This window comes from Coffea eugenioides, chromosome 11 (assembly GCF_003713205.1).
Source record: "Coffea eugenioides isolate CCC68of chromosome 11, Ceug_1.0, whole genome shotgun sequence".
NCBI lineage: Eukaryota > Viridiplantae > Streptophyta > Magnoliopsida > Gentianales > Rubiaceae > Coffea > Coffea eugenioides.
The window spans coordinates 47,028,349-47,048,800 of NC_040045.1; the positions used below are offsets into that span (position 1 = coordinate 47,028,349).

General features: G+C 36.6%; 3 protein-coding genes across 6 annotated transcripts; all 3 read right to left on the bottom strand.

The window, feature by feature from the left end:
• Positions 1-6,937: 6,937 nt before the first annotated feature.
• On the bottom strand, positions 6,938-9,105 carry LOC113753085 (plant intracellular Ras-group-related LRR protein 3). Of its 2 annotated transcripts, XM_027297173.1 has the most exons (4): positions 8,908-9,105; positions 8,537-8,772; positions 7,961-8,127; positions 6,938-7,864 (listed from the first exon to the last, which is right to left on the bottom strand). In XM_027297173.1, exons 2-4 carry the CDS (start codon positions 8,735-8,737, stop codon positions 7,219-7,221), a joined length of 1,014 nt encoding a protein of 337 aa, XP_027152974.1. In that variant the 5' UTR covers positions 8,738-8,772; positions 8,908-9,105; the 3' UTR covers positions 6,938-7,218. The 2 variants fall into 2 exon arrangements, with proteins under 2 accessions (XP_027152974.1, XP_027152973.1); XM_027297172.1 differs by having other exon boundaries at positions 8,537-9,105.
• A 513-nt stretch (positions 9,106-9,618) lies between these two features.
• LOC113753596 (protein MAK16 homolog A) lies at positions 9,619-13,299 on the bottom strand. 2 transcript variants are annotated; one of them, XM_027297783.1, is made up of 9 exons: positions 13,124-13,299; positions 12,894-13,003; positions 11,861-11,979; positions 11,649-11,746; positions 10,941-11,028; positions 10,692-10,823; positions 10,471-10,552; positions 10,023-10,165; positions 9,619-9,934 (listed from the first exon to the last, which is right to left on the bottom strand). In XM_027297783.1, exons 1-9 carry the CDS (start codon positions 13,183-13,185, stop codon positions 9,890-9,892), a joined length of 879 nt encoding a protein of 292 aa, XP_027153584.1. In that variant the 5' UTR covers positions 13,186-13,299; the 3' UTR covers positions 9,619-9,889. The 2 variants fall into 2 exon arrangements, with proteins under 2 accessions (XP_027153584.1, XP_027153583.1); XM_027297782.1 differs by having other exon boundaries at positions 10,453-10,552.
• Positions 13,300-15,156: 1,857 nt separating this feature from the next.
• Positions 15,157-18,715, bottom strand: LOC113751143. 2 transcript variants are annotated; one of them, XR_003464781.1, is made up of 4 exons: positions 18,402-18,715; positions 17,534-18,229; positions 16,524-17,021; positions 15,157-16,402 (listed from the first exon to the last, which is right to left on the bottom strand). XR_003464781.1 is itself a non-coding variant. In XM_027295023.1 (2 exons), exons 1-2 carry the CDS (start codon positions 18,583-18,585, stop codon positions 17,700-17,702), a joined length of 714 nt encoding a protein of 237 aa, XP_027150824.1. In that variant the 5' UTR covers positions 18,586-18,715; the 3' UTR covers positions 17,381-17,699. The 2 variants fall into 2 exon arrangements, 1 of the variants encoding a protein (XP_027150824.1); XM_027295023.1 differs by lacking the exons at positions 15,157-16,402; positions 16,524-17,021 and having other exon boundaries at positions 17,381-18,229.
• Positions 18,716-20,452: the final 1,737 nt, after the last annotated feature.

Here is a 20,452-nt window from a genome sequence, read left to right on the forward strand (position 1 = left end):
ACTATCTGCACAGTTCAATCCCTGAGCAAAATGGTTCACCGTTTTGCTTCGTCGCACTGGTAAAAAATTACTGTAACGATTTAATATATATATTAAAAAAAATAGAAAAATATGATCACGAAAAATTACGTAATTTTTCGACGAAAAATAGCAATCCAAACAAGTTCTAAGAAATGGGAAAGAAGAATGATCCAATTAAACCAAAGAAGTCATACTTAGGTAGTGCTTACAATTTTTGATCATTTTAACCAATAATATGGTGAATAAGAGTAACCAATGACCTAAAATTTATCTGCAAGTGACTATATATATTAAAGCCACAAAACGCCAAATAAGGTTCAAGAGTGTCAATATATTTTTAAATTAACTTTTTATCTTATACATGTATATATATATCAAATCGTTACAATATATTTTTTTTTAAAAAAACTTTTAAAAACATGAATTCAAACGAAACCTTACTTGTCATAACTTTTGCTTCTTTAGTTTGGCTAAGTACAGTAGTATGTTGTGTTCTTGCCTGTACAACGGAACCTGGGAGGAGAGAGGGAAGTTCCACGGATGAACTATTTGGTCATGTTAAGACTTCTAAATCCTAATCAGAAAATCTTTGGATTTGACGACTGCGGGTATGGCTGTCGGCCTTAGATTTTTTTTTTTTAATAATTTTTTGAAGACACTAACCCACTCTCCGTTAGCCAATGGATGTCTCTCTCTCACTCTCTCTCGTCCTCTCTTATCCAACATTAATATTATTATCAGTTTTATCTTTCACAACACAAGCTTGTGAGCCTGGCACATTAGATTATGAATGAAAGGCTACAATTCGGTAAACTAATTTTAAAAAATCTAATGACGTCGATTGTATCACACCGTCTCATCAATTAATGTGATATAATTTGAATCATTAAATTTTTGAAAATCGGATAAATCCAAATTTTGGACAAAACATGAATCAACAAAAGTGGCTCGTACAGTGTGTTTGGATAGGAGATTATTTAAAATAATTAATGTAACATTTTATATGATATGATGTATACGAGATAAAAAGTAATGTGTTTACTATACAAACAAATAATTTTCCGAGACAGCTGTCTCTGTGCTCTGTCTCTGCATACCATCTTTTCATCAGTAATGTAAAAGGAAGAATTTATGATGTTGAATGCTACTTCTACTACGATAGCTCAGTAGAATGCACACACAGTCTCACACACACACCCTCCCCTGCATGTAGGGTAGTCATAGATGCAACAGCCAAGCATGTCATTTTGGAGAAAGAACTTCACGGCAACAGGGTTGAGAAGACGTGCAAGGCCAAGAGGAAAAAAGCACATGACCGACTAATTGGACAGAAATGGCGAGGGCTAAGGACCAAAGTGGCCTTTGGTATTTGCCAATCTTTTCAAATTGAGAGCTAAATTTATTATTCTAGGTTGCTCACAATATACATGTAGTTGATAGATTAGTAGGACCTTATGCTACGGAACTTACTCGTAGCATTTAGGTTTTAACTCTATATGCTCTTCTTGAAAATTGTTTGTTTGGACAGTAGATTATTTACAAAAAATTATTTATTTGTGTCGTCAATATATTTTTTAATTATTTTTTTATCTCACATACATCACATAAAAAAAATATTCGAATATTTTTTTTAAAAAAATTATTGCAAATAATCAACTATCCCAACACATGTTTGGATAGTTTTTTAGTTATAAAAAAGTTGATTACATCATAAATATATTTTTAAACTACCTTTTTATTTTTCTAATAACATTTTTGTCTTATATACATCATATTACAAAAAAATGCTGTAGTATTTTTTTAAAAAAATTTATTCCAAATAATCTTCTATCTAAACACACAAAGTATTATTTTGGTAAATATATAAGGAGTCCTTGGATAGGAGATTAATTGGGATAATTTTTTAAAAACTATTATAGCACTTTTTTTTTGATGTGGTGTATATAAGATAAAAAAATAATTGAAAAGATAAATAGGTGATTGAAAACTGTGTTTATGAAACAATAAAATAAATTTTTACAAATAATAAGCTATCCAAATAGACCCTTATTGTAGAAAAAGTTGCCATCCCTTTAGTTGCCTTTGAGAATTTTTAAAATTTGAACAAGTCATTATAAACATTTTGTTCTGAGAATTTTAACAATTTAATTGTTAGTATTTGTTTGTTAGACAACTCATGTGATTTTGGTTTCAAAAAGTAACTACATTCACATTTCATGTAAATTTAGGCGTTTTGGATTGCAATTTTTCTCTAAATTTTTTTTTAATTTTTCATAAATACATTTTTTCAGTTATCTTTTTACTTTACATGCACCAGATCGTTACAGTATATTTATCTATAAAAATTTTAGAAAATAGTAATCCAAACGGGCTTTTAATTACGAATTTGTTGTCAAACATGCTTGATAAGTAACGTGGCAAATTGGTGGAAAGAATAAAAGGACATACCTACTTGAATTCACAGTTAATTTTGAGAATTTAAGAAGTGTACCAAACTTTTTCCGGTTAGATAGCAGATAGGGGAATATTGAAGGTCAGAGTAATTAAAAGTGGCACTTTCTTGCCGGAAAGGACACCAATGCCCGCAACATTGGACCATATTTGTGGTGAACAGATTTGCAGATGCATTGAAGAAGTATACATATGAGACACAACAAAGAATAAAGAGAGTTCATTACTAAGTCAAAAAGTCACACAGTAATAAAGCATATCTTGCCTCCTGAAATTTCCTGCTGCAAAAATGAATCAGCCCATAAACGAAAATAGCAACAACGTTTGTGAGTCACAAACACTAGAACATGACGAAAGATCAAAACATAGAAAAAGAAAGGATCATTTCAACATGGCATACGTATTGAACTGTTATTGCATGGGATACGCGTTAAATACCGTGTAATGCGGATTCTAAGAGATGAGTATTGAGTATTGAGCATTGAGAATAGGGATAGCCACTGCAAATCTGCAAGTCATGGTGGTGGTGTCAGGTTCTCCTGATCATACTGTCCCCTAAAATTAACTGTATCTATACAGACACTCTAAATTCCGGTGAAACCCAGCCTAAAAAAAGGCTGCACACTATGGCCTCGGCTCACACACACACACATATCTGCAGGCAGGAGAACCAAAGAAAAATGGCCAATTAAAAACCCCAGGCTGGCTGCTAAAAAACCCTAAACTTAATGCATGGCACGCCAAGCCTATTTGAGTTACTACTACTAGTGCTCGCTACTTACTATCATGCATGCTTGTAACTGATTATTGTACCATCTCCGCAGTTTTGTCACCTCCTTTAGCCATCACAGTAATAAAAGATCGCTGCAGCGTTCGTTGTAATCCGGATATTCCTTCTCGAGATTCAAATGGAGATAAATAACAAAAACAACCAAAGGAGACCATCCAGGGTTTTATTCTTCCTTATTTGTACACCTCCATGGCTCCATCAAACATGCATGCACATATTTTCTGTTTTTCTATAATTTCTTTGTACCAAAAATTTCTTAACTTACTCACAGCGAAAGACTTTTCATCTTCCATCTTTTTTGACACTTGCAATTCCAAAGTTAAAAGAAAATATAGTACTCCATATAAATGAAGTAGTCCATACAAATTCCAATGAATTGGAGGAAACTGACAAGGAAACGCCATCAAATCAGATCTGAAAAGAGAAAGTTATATTATATTTAGTTGTAAGTTTATCATTTACGGAGTACAATGGATCTCCAATTTTCCTCAATAGTAGTTGAAATCCTCACCTACACGTGCAAAATAAGTATACAAAGGATTTACGTGTTGGCTTGTCCACAGGGAATTAAATCATAGTATAGTAGTGGTAGTTTTATGACCTTTGCACGAAACAAATAGGACGCATCATCACAGTATGATTGGGTTTCCCAAGAAACAAGCAGCATGTAAACAATCGGTCAGGCTAAGAAAAAATGGGTTTAACCTATAAGATCATGGTATAATCACAATCCCAAAAGAAAACCCTTGCAAAAGATTTCTTTACATCTTCGTTGCTCTCGTCTCATCTAGGGTTTCTCAAGTAAGATTTTATTGATACCATTGTCGGGGGTTGGCTCGTATAAAGTCAGGACACGTTGCTTTCATAAGGATCCTTAGACAGGGGGATGTTAGTCCTGAACAATCCACCACAAATCATGCGCCACGTGGGCTTGTTATGATCAAATTTTGAGGCTCTTAAAACTTTGAACCCACTTTTTTTAGCTCATAGTAGCTGCAGCCTTAGGACAACGAATACCTACAAGATTGCGGCTGCATGCCCGTGCGATGGTTGACTTCAGCGGCACATTTTAGACTGCGTAAATTTGTTCAATATGAAGAAGAAGAATAAACAAAATAAAAACTCCGCCAAAGTTTGTCGATCGGCCAATGACAGAGCGCTGCATGAAGCATGGCGTGCAAAACAACCTGCTTCTTTGCTAGTGCTTTACCACGCATCTAAACTGCTCGATTTGGAGACTTCACTGTACATATCCTTATTTGGGATGTGAGGCTTTGTTCTGACTACTGTGCCTAGCTTGGCCTTGTTGGTGTAATAAGAGACTACCATGATGTTGATCGATGAAGAAGAACTACATTAACAAAAAAAAGATAAAAGATGATATTTGCGATGTGTATATCCCTTTTTTCTGTTGACTTTAATACAAGTGCTTGGTTTAGATTTCGAAATCGGAATCATATATCCACACTTCTTTAATTTTGGGTAGGGATCCCATCATACTTCTTTAATTTGGGGTGGAATAGGCTTCAATCTATTAAAAAGCTAATTAATTGAGATCCAAACTAAGTATACGCGAGAAATGAAATTAGGCAAGACCTAACAATTGTCGTCTCATTGTCACAGTAATCTACCAAATAATCAATATGAGTGTATTATCAACTTTGATGCTACTCATTTCTGTCTCTCATACCCATTTACCAGACGCCAGTTAAAACACATGTGATGGAAGAACAAGTGCTCACGTGCGTTAAGCAATTCAGCAATATCTTTTGCATGCCCTTGCTCCTCAAAAAGTATCTCTTTTATAAGACAGATTCAGAAGAAAAGAAAAAAGGAAAACATTTGTTGGAGAGACTGTTACTAGAAGGTTTTGGTTTAACTTTAGGATGCCGACGTACTTGTAGCTAGAATGGTTTACTCCATGTATCTTTAACTGGTACTAGATTGAGTGGCTAGCTTTTACACTTGAAGAAAGGAAAAGAAAAACAGAAGAAAAAAAAATTGCATGCCCTCACTCGTATAAATTTACTTCTTCTTCCTGGAATGCTATGCGTGCTATAATTAGTTAAGGTCTACGTATGCAGGTAAACTTAATATGAGCAGAGCACTTAATTCTATCGTACAAATAAATTCAGATGGTGATAAGAAGAAGAAGATGAAGAAGAAGAAGAGAAGAAAAGACTGAAAAGGCAACAAACAACATGATCAGATGCGGCCTCCCGAATCAGTTGATATGCAGGTCCAGTAATAGACTAGTTTTCAGATCGCAGCAGGGTCCTTGGAAAAGCAAAATGAAAAGAAGGACATAGCAAAGGGTCACGTCCATGCACAGTTATTTCTGCTCCTCAGGTTTACATTGCCGTTGGATTATCCTGATACCATTCCAGATTAACATTGGGAAGATCGACGGTCATCGCCAACCCCATTCGCTAGTTCCCTTTCTCTTCAAGTAGCTAGCAATAATTTCTTTCGTTTCTTTTCTTCCTATGTCCTGAGAACGATATCGATCCCTTTCCCATTCTGATATGACCGACACAATGATCACCTTATGTCATTTCGCCGTCTGAATTCGCAACCTTTTTCTGCACACACACACACACCCAATCCCCCACAACCCGCCCCTCCCCCCAAAAAAAAAAAGAAAAGGAAAAGACAAAGAACGACACCCTTTTTTCTTTTTCACCCCAAAAAACTTTTTAATTTTGATATTCACTTATCTTACAAATAGTCACTGATTGTTTTGGTTAAAAGTTCAAAAATTTGATGCAAAAGGTTGGATATCTTAGGAACATAAAAATAATAATCTTTCACGACTATTGATTAAATTTGACATTTATTGTGTTTGATCCACTATGCACTAACACGAAAACGGACCTGAGCAAATCCTTATCAAAGGGAATAAATAATGATCTGCTTGTTTCTTTTCATGTTTTATTCGGCTTTGTGCACTTGTTGGCTCCCAAGAAAGTATTTTACAAGATAGCCAAGCATACCGGAGAAATGGGCATGCATCTTGGGCTTTTCTACTAGCACTAATCTTGTGGGCATTCTACTTAAGAGCCCAAAATAATTTCTGGTTTCTCGGTGTGCATCTTGGGTAAATTAGACCGTAAAACACTTAGTATCGCATTGACTGGTTGGGGCTGTGTACTTGTATTCGTAACGTTGGCCCAATCCGCAAGACCGTAGCTCTGCTTAAGCGGAAGACAATCCAAAAGTAGATTTTTTTCCTTTTTATTTAGTTAGGGATTAATCTTATACACACTGTCAGTGTATACACTATCATTATTATTAAATATATAAATTTAAAATTTGCTCATGTTTCATCCATTCAACCGTGAGAGTATATACACTAATAGTATATATAAAATTTACTCATTAATTAAATGTAAGTTATTTTCTATGTAGAGTAGAGTTGTTGCACAATCCTTTGGCTTCCAAGAACTCGGGAATTACCAGACACCATCTTGTAGTTCTTGAGATGTTTTAGAGTGTGATTGTTTATTAGTAACCCTTTGTTGGCTAGTTTGTTCATTATGATTGGGTTTCTGGGGACACGTCCCTTATAGGAGCAGTTTTTATCTTCTTCAGGCATTAATAAATTTCTTGCCTACCCAAGAAATAAATAAATAAACTCTAATAAGTTTCTCCATCTCCCGGCAAGACACAAATATGAAAACCCTAATTAATTTGGAATCATTTTATTAATTTAGATAATATCTTCATCGTAAATGTATTGCTCCTCGTGATCACCCCTTGTAATACAATGAAGACTGAAGAGCGTCAACAAAGCATTAAGCTGGTGAATCGAAGCACAGAACACTGTACATACATAGGCATGATGAATTCAGACTCGGAAGGCAATCGCCCACCATTCAGTCTTGGCGCCAGAAAAAGCAAACCATAGGGACTTTATTATATTGTTGAACCAGAAAGAAAGAGACGGACCGTAGAGATTATAATTGCTGATCCAAATATGGATCCTTCGAAGCATTTGTTCCCCCAAGGTAGCCCGAAACGCTCTCAGAAACCCCATAGACAAGATCATGCAACATGGAGGTGCCCCAGGCCAACCAACCAGTCTGAGCTTGCTTATCTGCTTCAAGTTGTCGTCTTTGCTCTTCAGCAGCAAGCATATCAAGCTGTCTCTTCTCCATGAACTCCTTCACAGATTCAACCCCTTTGTTTGCAACATCTATAGGAGGGATTACTAGTGGGTTCTGATCCAGATTGAGCTTGGTTAAGTTTCCGAGTTCAAAAAGGGAACTGGGCAGGAATTTGATTTGGTTGTTGCTGAGGTCAAGCTCTCTGAGGTTGCTCAAGTTACAAATTGTTTCAGGAAGGCCCGTCAAATCTTTGAAATTACTGCTTACGTTCAGAAACTCGAGATTTTGTAACTTCCCAATTGCCGATGGCAGGCCATGAAGCTGATTAAAATGAGCATCCAGGTACCTCAAGGATTGGATTTCACAAACAGAATTAGGAAGCGCTCGGATTCTATTCAGGTGAACAGAGAGTTTTTGCAGATTCACCAGGCCATAGCCAAAATTCGTTGGAAGAAAGCTTAGGTTGTTAAAACTTGCATCTAAATCCACCAACGACCTGTCAATGAACATAACGATCACCATCATATGATACAAAGTAGTGTGAACTGAGCTGCAGCCGCAGGAGGACTGGGTAAAAACTTATAGTACGTACCTACAGCCAGCAATGCTTTCAGGCAGGGAATTAAGCTTGTTTGCGGACACATCCAGAACTTTCAGATTTGTCAACAAACCAATTGAATCAGGCAACGTTAGCAGGTGGTTGGCAGATAAATAGAGCTCCTCCAACCTCACCAAACCAGCAATTGAATCGGGAATGATCTGTTTTTATGTTGACTGATTCATGTTAGAAACGAATTTTTGGAACACTAAACAGGAGAGAATTCCCACAATTGCGGTACCACAAAACTTTCTAGGAATAGTAAGAAAGAATTTACGTGTAAAACATCAGGAAGCAAGAGTAAAAGTTAACCTTTCCTGATTTATATGGGTATCGTTCCAAAAGCAAGTATAACTGATTTACTTGAAACTAGAGTCGTCGAATTCCTCATGTTTTATAGAGATCAACAAAGAAAGAAAAAATCCAATTTCACAGATTTTCGGGGACTCCTCTTGGATTTTTGTAGAGGTCAACAAAGAAAGAAAGAAAGAAAGAAGGTAGCCAATTGCGGGTGGTGGTGAAATCCATACAAAAGTTCTCTTGAATGAACATACATAACAAACAACCGACCTCCAGTTGATTATGAGAGAGACGGAGAACGATCAAGCCGCGAAGTTTGCCGAAAGCTTCAGGTAGAAATTTAAGTTGACGCCCCGAAAGATCCACTCGGTCCACCGCCTCCAGCTTTTGGGACGACAGTATCTCAGCAACTTCCTCATCAATTCCATCATCCTCCTCAAGAGAAGCCTCGATCTTCACTGCTTTTTTCATCTTCCAGATTGAATATGACTATCGTGCTTACAATTCTTGGATGAAAAAAATTCCATCAATCCATCGAATTCAAAATCATGTAAGCCTATGCATCCATCACCACTTACAGTAGATGATGCACGTCTAGTCTTTAGTAGTTAAAGAGAGTGAGAAATCAGAAGACTACGCACCACGGTGAAAGGGTCTTGAGAAATGGTAAACACGTCAACGGCTCGGTGGCTGATCGACGGATTCTTTACTTCTAAGTTCTACCTACCACGGATTGAGAACAATTTTCATGGCAGTTGACCGGACAGCGGCTTGTTGGAAAATACCTACCCTCTCCTATTCTGAGTATTCTCTCTCTCCCGTTTCATGTCATCATCAATCTTGTACACCGCCTTAAGAAAATAAAAACTTGACCAAAACACACTTAAGTTACTAAATAATATCTATTCATTCTTATCCTCAATTAAATTTCAACATTTTATTAATTAAGTTTGAAGTTTTAGTTTGCATCAAGATATATTAGAAGATGACTTACATACTTCTCCTCCTTGAAAATTGTATTAAAACAGTCACAATTTATTCACTTTTCCTCTTCAAAACTCTTTTTTCCCCCTTGATAACCCAATTCAATACTCAAACGCACCCTTGGTTTCGTTTCAATTGTCAAATCAAGGCAAGCAAACGTGCTAATTTGCATGATTGGCATTAATAAATGATCGGGTAACCAATTTACGGCAGTTCATACCTGTAATTTTATGTGGTAGGTAGAGACAAGCTTATAATTTCACCAATAATCTTTTATTTTTTTTTTTAAAGAATAAAACACAAAGAAAGAAAAGATTCACAGTAGTCAATTCTGATCCCTGAAAAATTTTAGAAAACGAGTGTACACATTTTTTTTTTTGCTCTTTAGAACTTCATATGCGTCAATTACATCTCAAGCTTTAGTACCGAGTTGAACAAGGAATTGATGAACTAGTTTATGAGCTGGTACAAGAGGTCGAATAAGACCAAATATCCTCCATCTGAAACAAGATCAAAACTTACCAGAACATGTTCCAAACAGCCTAGCCTACGGCTTAACTCATTGATGTGAAAAACAAAGCAAAATTGATCGCTCTTCCGGTTCATGCGTCTGTATACGAGCAGAGAAAACACACATTTCTATTGAACCATTGTTTGTCTCTCGCTTGTATCTTCATGTTCAACCTAGTAGAAAAGGAAAAAATGGCAAGTAGGAATTATGTAAATGGCAATCACCCATAAACGGTTGAATGTGATGCTTTAGATGTCTAACCTCAATAAGAACTTTTGCTTTCTTCTTTTGCTTGGCTCCAGATTCATCTTTCTCAAGCTTCCTTTCAGAAATGCCATATTCTTTTCTCCTCCTCTGGTGGTCAGTAGCTGTAACGTGTTCTTCATCATCATCGCTGATTCCAACTACATCATCAATAAGCAATTTTAGAATCTTATGTTCCCATTTCATATGCACTTTCAACTGGCTTGAGGGGTACTACCAATTACAACCATTATCTTTTCCTTATCTCCAACAGATAGACACAACCACAAACAATGAATACATGAAATCAGAGGTGCCTTCTGTAAAACGGTTACATATGTACAAGCAGACACTTCTAAAGGGAAAATGTACAGAAGGGAACAAATGAAGAGGATAACAACTAACAGAAACCTAAACGAGAATAGCATGATCAAATATTCAGTGTTACCAGTGTCATCATCTGCACCTATTGCCAGGTCACCTAAGTCTTCCATATCTTCTTCCTCTTCAAGTTCTTCGTACCCTTCGACATACTCTATCTCACCTTCCTGCTAATAAAATCAGTTGTACAGAAGTTTGTCAGTATGCATTCTACCTAAAACAAACCCCAAGAAAAATCAAAAAGCAGAAACAAAGGGCCGAAAATGCAAGAAAATGTCCTGTTCAGAAGTTTTATGTAGTTTAGACCTCATCTTCATCTTCACTAGCAGCCTGCTGCCTTTCCATGTCAAGAACTTTATTGTACTCTTTGACAGGATAATTATATATGTCACCATACACTCCGCGCTTGAGGCGTTCAAGCAATTCCTTTTCAATACTCTGCATAATTGCTGAAAACATGAGTAAATGGGAAAAACATTTCATACATTCCACTACATAAACTCATGAAAAATTAGCGTATTAGAAAGTTAGACATGACAGCTAGTCATACAAAACCTTATCCAAAACTGCGGCCTTTTCAGCCTTTTCTTCTCTCCGAGCCTCTCTTTTCTTCTCCTTTCTGGGTGTGGTCATTATCTTCTCCCTGAAGAAATCAAGTAAAGAGGAAAAGTTATACCCTAAGAAGAGCATATTAAACCACAAAAATTTTGTAATGTAATTATATTGCTGTGAAAGGAGATAAGAATATAGAGGCAATGGTTATATTTATAATAAGGCCATACAAAAGAGAAAAATCAAGGCAAAAGGAAGCTTCCAAACAAAGAAAATCATCACCCCCACAACTGACAAGTTTTTTTTTTTCCCCTGCATATTCTTGATACATACAATAGGATTTCTATTGAATCATGACACAAGCACTTTCAATTGGACCTGTATAGAAATGTTCATTCTCTTTTCACATGATAAGTAGAAACATATGCATTCAAGGCTTAATTGTTTAGCAAAATCCAGTCTTCACATGAAAAATGTCAAGGGGTTATAGCTAAGTAAATATTTGGCTAGCCTATTGTTTACTTTGCCAACTTGAACAAGTTATTCTGGCAGTCAAACCAAATATGCACTTAAAGATAAGCTTTCTCACCAATTAAAACCATGAGCACAACAATCATTAGGTGTACTCATAGCAATCCGGTATCAAGTATTTACAACTTCAATTGACAGATTTGAAAAGAGAGCAACACAGACAGTAAAAGAAGCATGAACCTCGTTTTTAATGCAAGCTTCCTCATGCGTATTCGCATCTGGGTCATCTTAGTTAATCGTTGTTTTGTTTTATGAACAAGGAATTTTGGCCAATACATCTGTCAAGGAGAAAGAGAAAGAAATTTAGCAAGGAATATGGTGCCTAGCACAATAGCATATATTGATCAGTCAAATGCAAAAAACAGATAAACACAATACAAGATTTTAGTTACCAAATGTTTGTCGATGACTTCAAGTGCTTTCTCATAATTTCTAGGCAATTTAACTCTTTCCCACAGTTTATTTGGCATATGGGCCCTTTCTATAGTTTTCATGTATAGATAGAACACTCCTGCAGAAAATGAAGACCACAACATTGTCTGGTTAAACAATAAACCAATAACATCAAGGTGTGAGCAACTGTACAAGCAAAACTGCATTAATTTATTTAATATGCAAGATTTCAAAGTCAAATCTTCTAGGCAATAACACTATCAATCATTAAACAGAAACATCCATAATAAACCAGTGCAGAGAAAATATTTTAGAACGACTCCTTTACAGAAGATGTTAAATAAACTGAGGACGCATATTTAACAAGACACGGCCTTTTCCTTAAGGGCAAATGATGGCCTACAACACCTCCTTGAAAAACCTATTTTTCCTAGGGGAAAATAAGGCAAGAATACAACACCTGGAGTACGTTGCTCCACAGAACAGAAAGCTGCCTCCACAGGCTTGTTTAATTTTCTTTAACAAGTTATTAATGAACTTTGGAGCTCGACTTGATCATTACCCATTAATGGACTTTTATCAAACTGAGCTCAACTAGAGCTCAGACAGATTGATCTAGCTATAGCTATATTTGAGTTTTTTATGTTTATTGCTCTCAACTTCGAAGCTATTGAAACTAAATCTTGCTGGAGCTTAATTTGATTAGTTGAATACCTAAACTCAACCAAGCTCTTATTAAGCCAAGAACGATTTCAGTATCAAATAATCTAATTTGTCTTTTAGCCCTAAACCATGTGCAACCCTGGTGCCCATTCTCCACCATTTTGTTAAACGAGCAGCCAGTCAAAGATAATAACAAATGCATTAAGTCACAACATAATTAGTTATTTTCCAATTCATTTCTTCGAGTTCCATACTACATTTTGTAAGAGGCAAAATATAATTGACTACAAAAAGTAATACAGTAAAAAAACCCAGTCTAGAAAACAAAAAGAGGTGAAATTGTTCACGGATGGAAAGAACAAATAGTACCTTCATGATCACGGATGGTGGCGTAGCGACTATTAGCAAGAGGGCAAGAGCTCCGATTACACACTCCAGTGACGTTATACGGGTTTCGACAAAAATTCCCCGTTTCAATTCTAAAATTAAACACCCAAAACCCAAACCCATAAAATTAAAGCTAAAAAAAAACAAAAAATACTAACAAATCCATCAAGTTAGAAATTGAGGAGCAGAAAGAACAACAAAAAGGAGCTTACTTGGCCATAAAACTGCAGTGATTGTGTCTGATAACTTGCCATATTACTTCGTCGTGCTGCATTTTGATCTGGGTTGATGATGATTGATTAGCTTATTCGGGTCTTCTTTTCTTTTTGGGATTGAAGGGGGAAAGAGGAAATTACGGGGTTTAGGGTTTATGGAAAGGCTACTTTGAAGACGGTGATTTGGTTTGTTGTCATTTTGGGTCGGTTTAAACTACTCGACCGGGTTTTGGTTCCCTCCATATTTCCCTAAATTGTACTTCTCTCCTCTAAATTTTGTCATAACTGCAGGAGTGGCCCCTTAATTTGTTCTAAATTTATTAATCTCCCCAAAAGTTTTTATTTATTTATTTGTCCTTTAAATTGCTTATAAGGGTGGAGCGGGAAACAAATGTCCTCATCCATATAATTATGTTCACTTCTCTATTATTTACTGCTTTTTTGATACTTCTAGCTCTTTAATTTCAAAAACATCCTAATGTGAAAATTTTTGCGATTAAAATACGATTTTTTTTAACGAACTCTATAAAAGATTACGTAGTCTAATTCAATACCTGAATGGTTGTTAATGTGATTACAGAATTTAAGAGGCATAACTCAATTTTTGTAAGAAACAAAGGTGTACTCTCCTTTCTTCTGTTTATTCCTTTTTGCTTCTTATATAGTCGCAGTCCACAAAATTTATATAAATCGTTATGTTTCCACAGATGCATAACAATTTATTTGTAAGTGTTACCTCTGGACAGCTCAGTTTTGTCATCCATAGTTATCCAAGTATGAACTCATGAGACGTAACTCAATTGTATTGGTTTAACCCAATATTAGAGGTTGTTTATCAAGAAACAGTAGGACTAGGAACTGATTGTGCCTAGACGAAAACAACTGCTTCTCAACTCAACTCAACTCCCTGGAAAAACACGTCCCATGTCTAGAAAAAGTTTACCAGAAACAACGGCTGCACCAATTAAGAAGGAGAATGGGGCATTCCAATTTTCTCTCGAGTGTCGTTACTATCCATCCCTAGCTCGTGCTGGACACAAGTAGACTGAGCATTCATTATTCCATATCATATTGCTTATCTTCATCGTCGCCATCTACTGCTACAAATGCTTGCAGTTCATTATCTTGACGGGACCTCATCAACAATGAATCCCAGACGCATGAATATATTACTACGTATTATTACGGCTAGCTACAAGAGGTTCTTTGCTGGTCCATGATCATGCCAATACTTTGATGTGAAAGCCTTTTAAGAATTAAGAAGTAAATCACTACTGTTTCTGCTCTGCCCTTTTAGCATTAATCTAGACAGAAATAGCATTCCGGACCAATACGAGATAAGGCTACATTATGTGGTGGCATTTCCTGATACGTACGATACACAAAAAAGACAAGGAAAGGGGAATGTATTGGGAATACTATATACATATTGCCGAAGTTAATTTATCTTCAAGAGATGAAGAGATAATAATAACAACCAACTATCGTCCATTGGTTGTGTTATCAGACACCGGCCATGCACTGCAATATTGTTGTTACTATTGTATAGTTGAATTATTTCCTTTCTCATGATCTAATCAAAATTATTATGACACCACCCCATGACTGTAGATTTCGTTTTCATCCATCCTAATCCAACTTGACCCCACCACTTCATCGGATAAGATGGAGATTTTCTCCCCTTAATAATCAGTAATAATAATCATCATTGCATGCTCTCCCTTGTTTGTGGCTGCTAATATGAGAAGGTAAGGACCAATACGTAAAGTGCGTATTGGATTAGGCATCCTTCTCTTGTAAGTTGTAAGTAGTGGTATTCGTCTTTGGTTAATTTAATTACGTATAGCATTTAATTTCCCTATAGGGAGGGGGGCTGTGCTGGGATTCCACTTTTCTTTTCAATTAACTTTCATCTAATGGAGCAAGAACCAGTATTCGGCATTGCCTAATTTGGCGTTAAATGAAAACATATATTTATATAGTAGGATAAAAAAAGAAGGATCAAGGAGGGAAGTTCCAAGTCAGAACACTGAAATCAAGCCAAATATCGTTAGGTCGTGGGATTGCGATTGTTTTGTGTCTGCTAATGTAGTTTTGTTTACTGAAGAAAAAGATAACCTTATCATTTTTCTTTACGCATCTGCTGGTTCAGACAGGGATAGATGACAATTTCACTGGAAAACGTCCTTTCTTTCTATCTATGCGTTCAATTCAACTCTCTCTTTCTCACGAGTCTCACAATTTCCTTTACCCATTCCAACCCTGGAATGACCCCAAGTTATCTTTCCCAACTGCAGATAAACTTTCCATTGTTCTTTCTCCATGATCCATCCATGTTCACTCTTCAAAAACCCTATAATACTAATAAATATATAATGACACAGCTGCAATGGCTCCACAGACCACACCACACTTTGATGCTGACGTTCCTACAGCACCGAACACTTTGATCGTGATCCCATCCATAGTCAAGAGGAGAAGAACAGGCTTAATTCTGAGTGGAAGGTGTGCCCGGGCCTCGCCTGGCAAAAGTCTTTTCCTCCAAGCGATGAAGAGATCAGAACATTGGTGGGGTAGGATAACCTTAAACCACTTTTTATTTTATCTTCAAAAATTGATTCCCTTTCAAAATGAAAAAAGAAAAAAAAAATTGATTCCCTTCCTATCTTCGTGTCCTTTTGATTACTTCGCTCATATCTCATCTGCCCTCAATTGATGAATGGCAGCATTTCTTTTGCACCCGAAATTATGGCAGCATTCATCTTCCTCCACATCTCTTTGATAGGAAGAAATATAAAAAAAGAAAAGGGTCCCTTTCCTTTCTATCTTTTTCCCTTCGATTTCGATTTTGTTAAAATAATTTTTTCAATGTAGTCTCAACAATAATTGGTCCATTTCTTGCTCCAGCTGTCACTTGGCCATCAGCCATCAATTCATATGTCGCCTTCATTTTCATTTTTTTCTCAGGCAAATGTCTTCTCTGTCTTGACGTTAATTGTTACTCCCTTTCACTCGAAAGAAGAGTTCCTTGCCCGAGCAGAATTATTCCACTCTGTTTTCCAGTGTTGGCCCCGTCCAATGAATTCCACATTCAGCCTCTTCTTCATTTATTATAACTATTTTGTTATTATCTTTTTTTCAGTTGGTCCGTTTTTCTAGTAGTTTGTAGAGACAATATGCAATCGGCTTCTTCCAAGTCCTCCAGGCTCCACCTGACCTGGTCTAGAAAATGAAATGGATACCCCAAGTCAATTTAACTCCATATCACTTCCTTCCCTGTCAGAATTAATACAACAAATAGCATTAAAATAGTGCAAGGGAAAAAAAAAAAACAAAGCATAAAAATCACGATATTTTGTATGGTGGATATAATAAACAAATAAAAAAAATACCATACCCCATTAAGTAAGTACACTCTGAGTCACGTCCAAGTTGGCACTCTTTCATCCAATGGGAATTCTTCTCAAAACACACAAACTTGTTACGTGCAAAACTTTTGGGATCAGCCAAACTTCATTAGGCAATATGAACAGGTCTGCACTTTATGAGCTAAACAAATTCGGCCAAACAAAATTTTGCAGAATCAAAAGTCATGTTGGATTGTTTTCTAGCTTTAGCTAATCGTGACTGTGTATCAGGTAATGCGGGAGATTTTGCGGGATCGTTTTTTGTGCAGTGCACTAAAACATTGAAAATCACTTTTGACACCTTTTGAAACCACAAAGTCGGAATATTTTGAAAGTTCAATAGATATTTGACGCTGAAAAACAATTAAGGTGAAGAAACCGAGTTATGGATCTTCCGCTGCTAAAGATGGAGCAAACTTTCTTGCAGACTGACCTTGAGGACATTGGAATTTGATCCACTGGACATCAGTGTTCATATCTTGCCGCACCTGCAAGGGCAAAATGCAAATATCAGAATTAGCAACAAAAATTCCAGTGCCAACAACAAACATGATTCAGAAAATTTTACCATTAAAAAAAAAAAAAAGAGCAACACGTTAGTAAAAACTCAAATGTGATGAAAATGAAATAAGATCGCATACTCCAATCCATAGTGAAACGAGGAGCATAAAAACAGGATAATAAACGTCCACAGAAAATATAGTTACGTGTTACAAAATGCATATGAACTTCTATCAGATGATGAAAAGATGAAAGTAATATAAACAACAACATTGGATCGACGGCTGTTTGTAATCATATCGTTTGGACTAGTGGAAAAAGCAGCATAGCAGAATGGCCTGATTAATTGCAAAACACAAACCATCACAATTGGATTTTTGACGATGCGGTCCCATTACAAAATTGGACGACGAGGTAGTAAAATTTCTATTAATTGGCTTCTTAAGGATTAACAAAAAAGACAATCCCTTCTGTAAGATGATTTACAGTAGCTTCTTACATTAAATATATCTGCGTCTGCTTGGCCAAGCTTTTTTGCCCACTTCTTTCTTGAATATAGCAATATATCAACCTATATTATCAGGTTCATCTTTCCTGGTGTTTATCTTCCGCTGGCAGGGGAAGATATAGTCCAGGTGGATCGATCGGATATTTATAGGACCCTGCTATTGCCAGTGGTTGCCATGTTGAATGAGATATACATGGCTGCTAGCTTTTCCAGGGCCACAGTAGACATACTGATGATGAGGAAGCCCCTTTGCAGCAGCTTTCTCATAAGTCATCAGGGGATGGGGGTATGCAACGGCTGGCCTGGACATGATCTGATGGACGCACCTATCAGTTGCAGCTGATTTAATTGGACGCCTAAAGCTGATCAGGCTAGGGGAAGCAGCAGGTGCTGGGGAATAAACTGGAGAAGTAGCCTCATTGCTACTAGTAGAAAAGGAGGCAATGGAATGGGAGGGAGACGATTTCTTGGTGGTAGGTTTATAAGGGGTTGAAAGGAAAGCTCTGATCTTGAGGGCATTATTAGTGGTTGGTGAGGCTGAGACCGCAGCTAGATCATATTCCTCGATGAGATTGGCAAGATCCTCATCCGAGGTGATCGAAACAAGTGCATCCATATCTTCTGTTGGCAATTGACATCTTAGACTAACTGATGCTCCACACATCTCCCCCAGCTTCATCACTAGCTCTGCCACCACAAAAACAATCCATATAACATTAAAATTCACCATTTCGGTATTTACAAATCCCAATCTCATGCTATTGAATACACACACGCACACTTTTTTCTCCGATACATGTACATGTATGCTGGAGCTATAGGAGATTTCTGCTGATTGATATAGAGAAAAAGAACTAACCAGAAAAGGAAATGGAACGTTCAACAGCAAGGACACGGGTTTCACCACCATGATAACGGAGCTTGCCATCAGGATAACGGGGGAGGATCTTGCCGCCATAGCTGCAAAGAAATTTGATGGTGGTTGGAGAGGATTTAAGGGTTACGTTATATTTGTATGTGTTAAGCATTGAAGGGCCGACCATGCTGCTTGGAGGCTTGGGAAAAAAAGTTGCTAATGGGTCCAGTTTTGAGATACTGTGCTACTTGTAGTACTAAAACTATCACAAGATGGAAGGGAGAAAAGAGACTAGAGGAGGAGAAGAGAGCTGTGGAGTTGCCTCTTCAAGCCTATCTATTGTACCCTTTAAGCCTAATTTATAGAGTTTCGGGAAGGCTCAAGGTTTTGGAGGCTGACTGGGATCAAGGCTAGCAGCTTCATCACGATTTCCATTCCCCCCCCCCTCCCCACCCCACCCCGGTCCCCATCGGGGCCACACACCCCCGAATCCAAAGCTTCGGCTATACAGATTCCCATTACAACCCTGAGGATAGGGCTGAAAATAAGTTTCAACGAGCGGGACAGACTTATGTTCAGGATTGGCTTCAAAATTAAAAGAAATGTTTGAACTTGAATTGTGTTTAAAATTTTTTTGAAAGGAACTGATGGAACTTGACTTGAAATTTCATAAGTATGTTCACAGAAAACTTGATTTGGCTTATCAAAGTATCGAATTCAAGCACATACAATCAAAGTTTGGTTTGGCTTGAAATTTCATGTTGTATTATATAGAATTTTTTACCCTAATTTGTTGTTTTTTTTCCTTAATTTTTGCTCTCTGATATTCCGAAAATCTATGACTATGAATTAGGCATGTGATTAAAATCAATTATACCTATTCAAGAGACAAGAGTATTATATGCTTACTATTTTATAAGATAAGCAATATATAGAAAGAAAAGAAGTGGAGTCAAAGAAGGAAACTAATAGGTATATTTTTATGAAATTTACTTATCTTATATGTTTCAAAACGTATCGAGCTGAACAAAATGAAGATCGTGATTGGTTCGTTAATATTTTTGAATTTGAAATCATGTTTGGGTTTGAATTGATACCTAAATAAACAAGTTTGAACAACCTGATTCAATTTAAATCGAGTAACAAATTATTTGGTTTGATTTACAGCATAGCCTGTGGGCCTAGCTAGGTCAAATTCGAAGCTTTTGGCACCTTGTTAGTATTATTTTGGTTGGAATAACTTCTAGTAAAAGACCAAAATCTTCTACTACATTTGAACCATTACATGTAAACCTAGCTGAGTTGGGTTCTTGAATTTGAATTTGTGCTGCTGAACAATTTCGTTTTACTGTTATACTTTTGACCCAATTTTGGAATTTGGCTCTTGTCATTATTCATGACATTTTAATCTTTCTGTGGTTCACTTTATTGTCATAAGAAAAGGATATTCTTTTTTATCCGGACAAGTAACTTGAACACGATACCCAATTTTTTGATAAACTCCAAAGAAAGACTTCAAACCTTACAAAAAAGAATAGGAAAAATGAAGAATTTAAAAATCAAATCAGGAAACTTATAGTCATACGGCCAATGTTCCTACTTGTTAAGTGGGATTCTAGAGACAATGACCCATGTGTTTGAGTTGTAAGTGTTAGTAAATTATCTACTAATAAAGATTTGTGGGCATTAATGAAGTCAACGTTTTTTTTTTTTATGAAAAACATTAATGAAGTCATTGTTCTTTTTCGTGTAGCAAGTACTTGTTCATTTTGGTGCGTTCAGTGACTGTTGTTTCATGTTCTTCTAGTGATTTTAACCGGAGAGTTGGATACACTTACCTTTCTGAATTTGTTCCCAAGATTGAAAATCTTCCTTGGTGTATAGAATTGCATGATGCTTAGCGTTAAATTTTGATTTCTAGTCCAGGAATAAGGAAGCCGTATTGCAAATGTTGAAACTACCAGAATCTATACTGCGGCCGCCACTAGCGGCCTGGTTTACAAAGCATACTTGTAAAACTTGGCCGGGATCTTGACTCAGAGAGGTGATCCGTA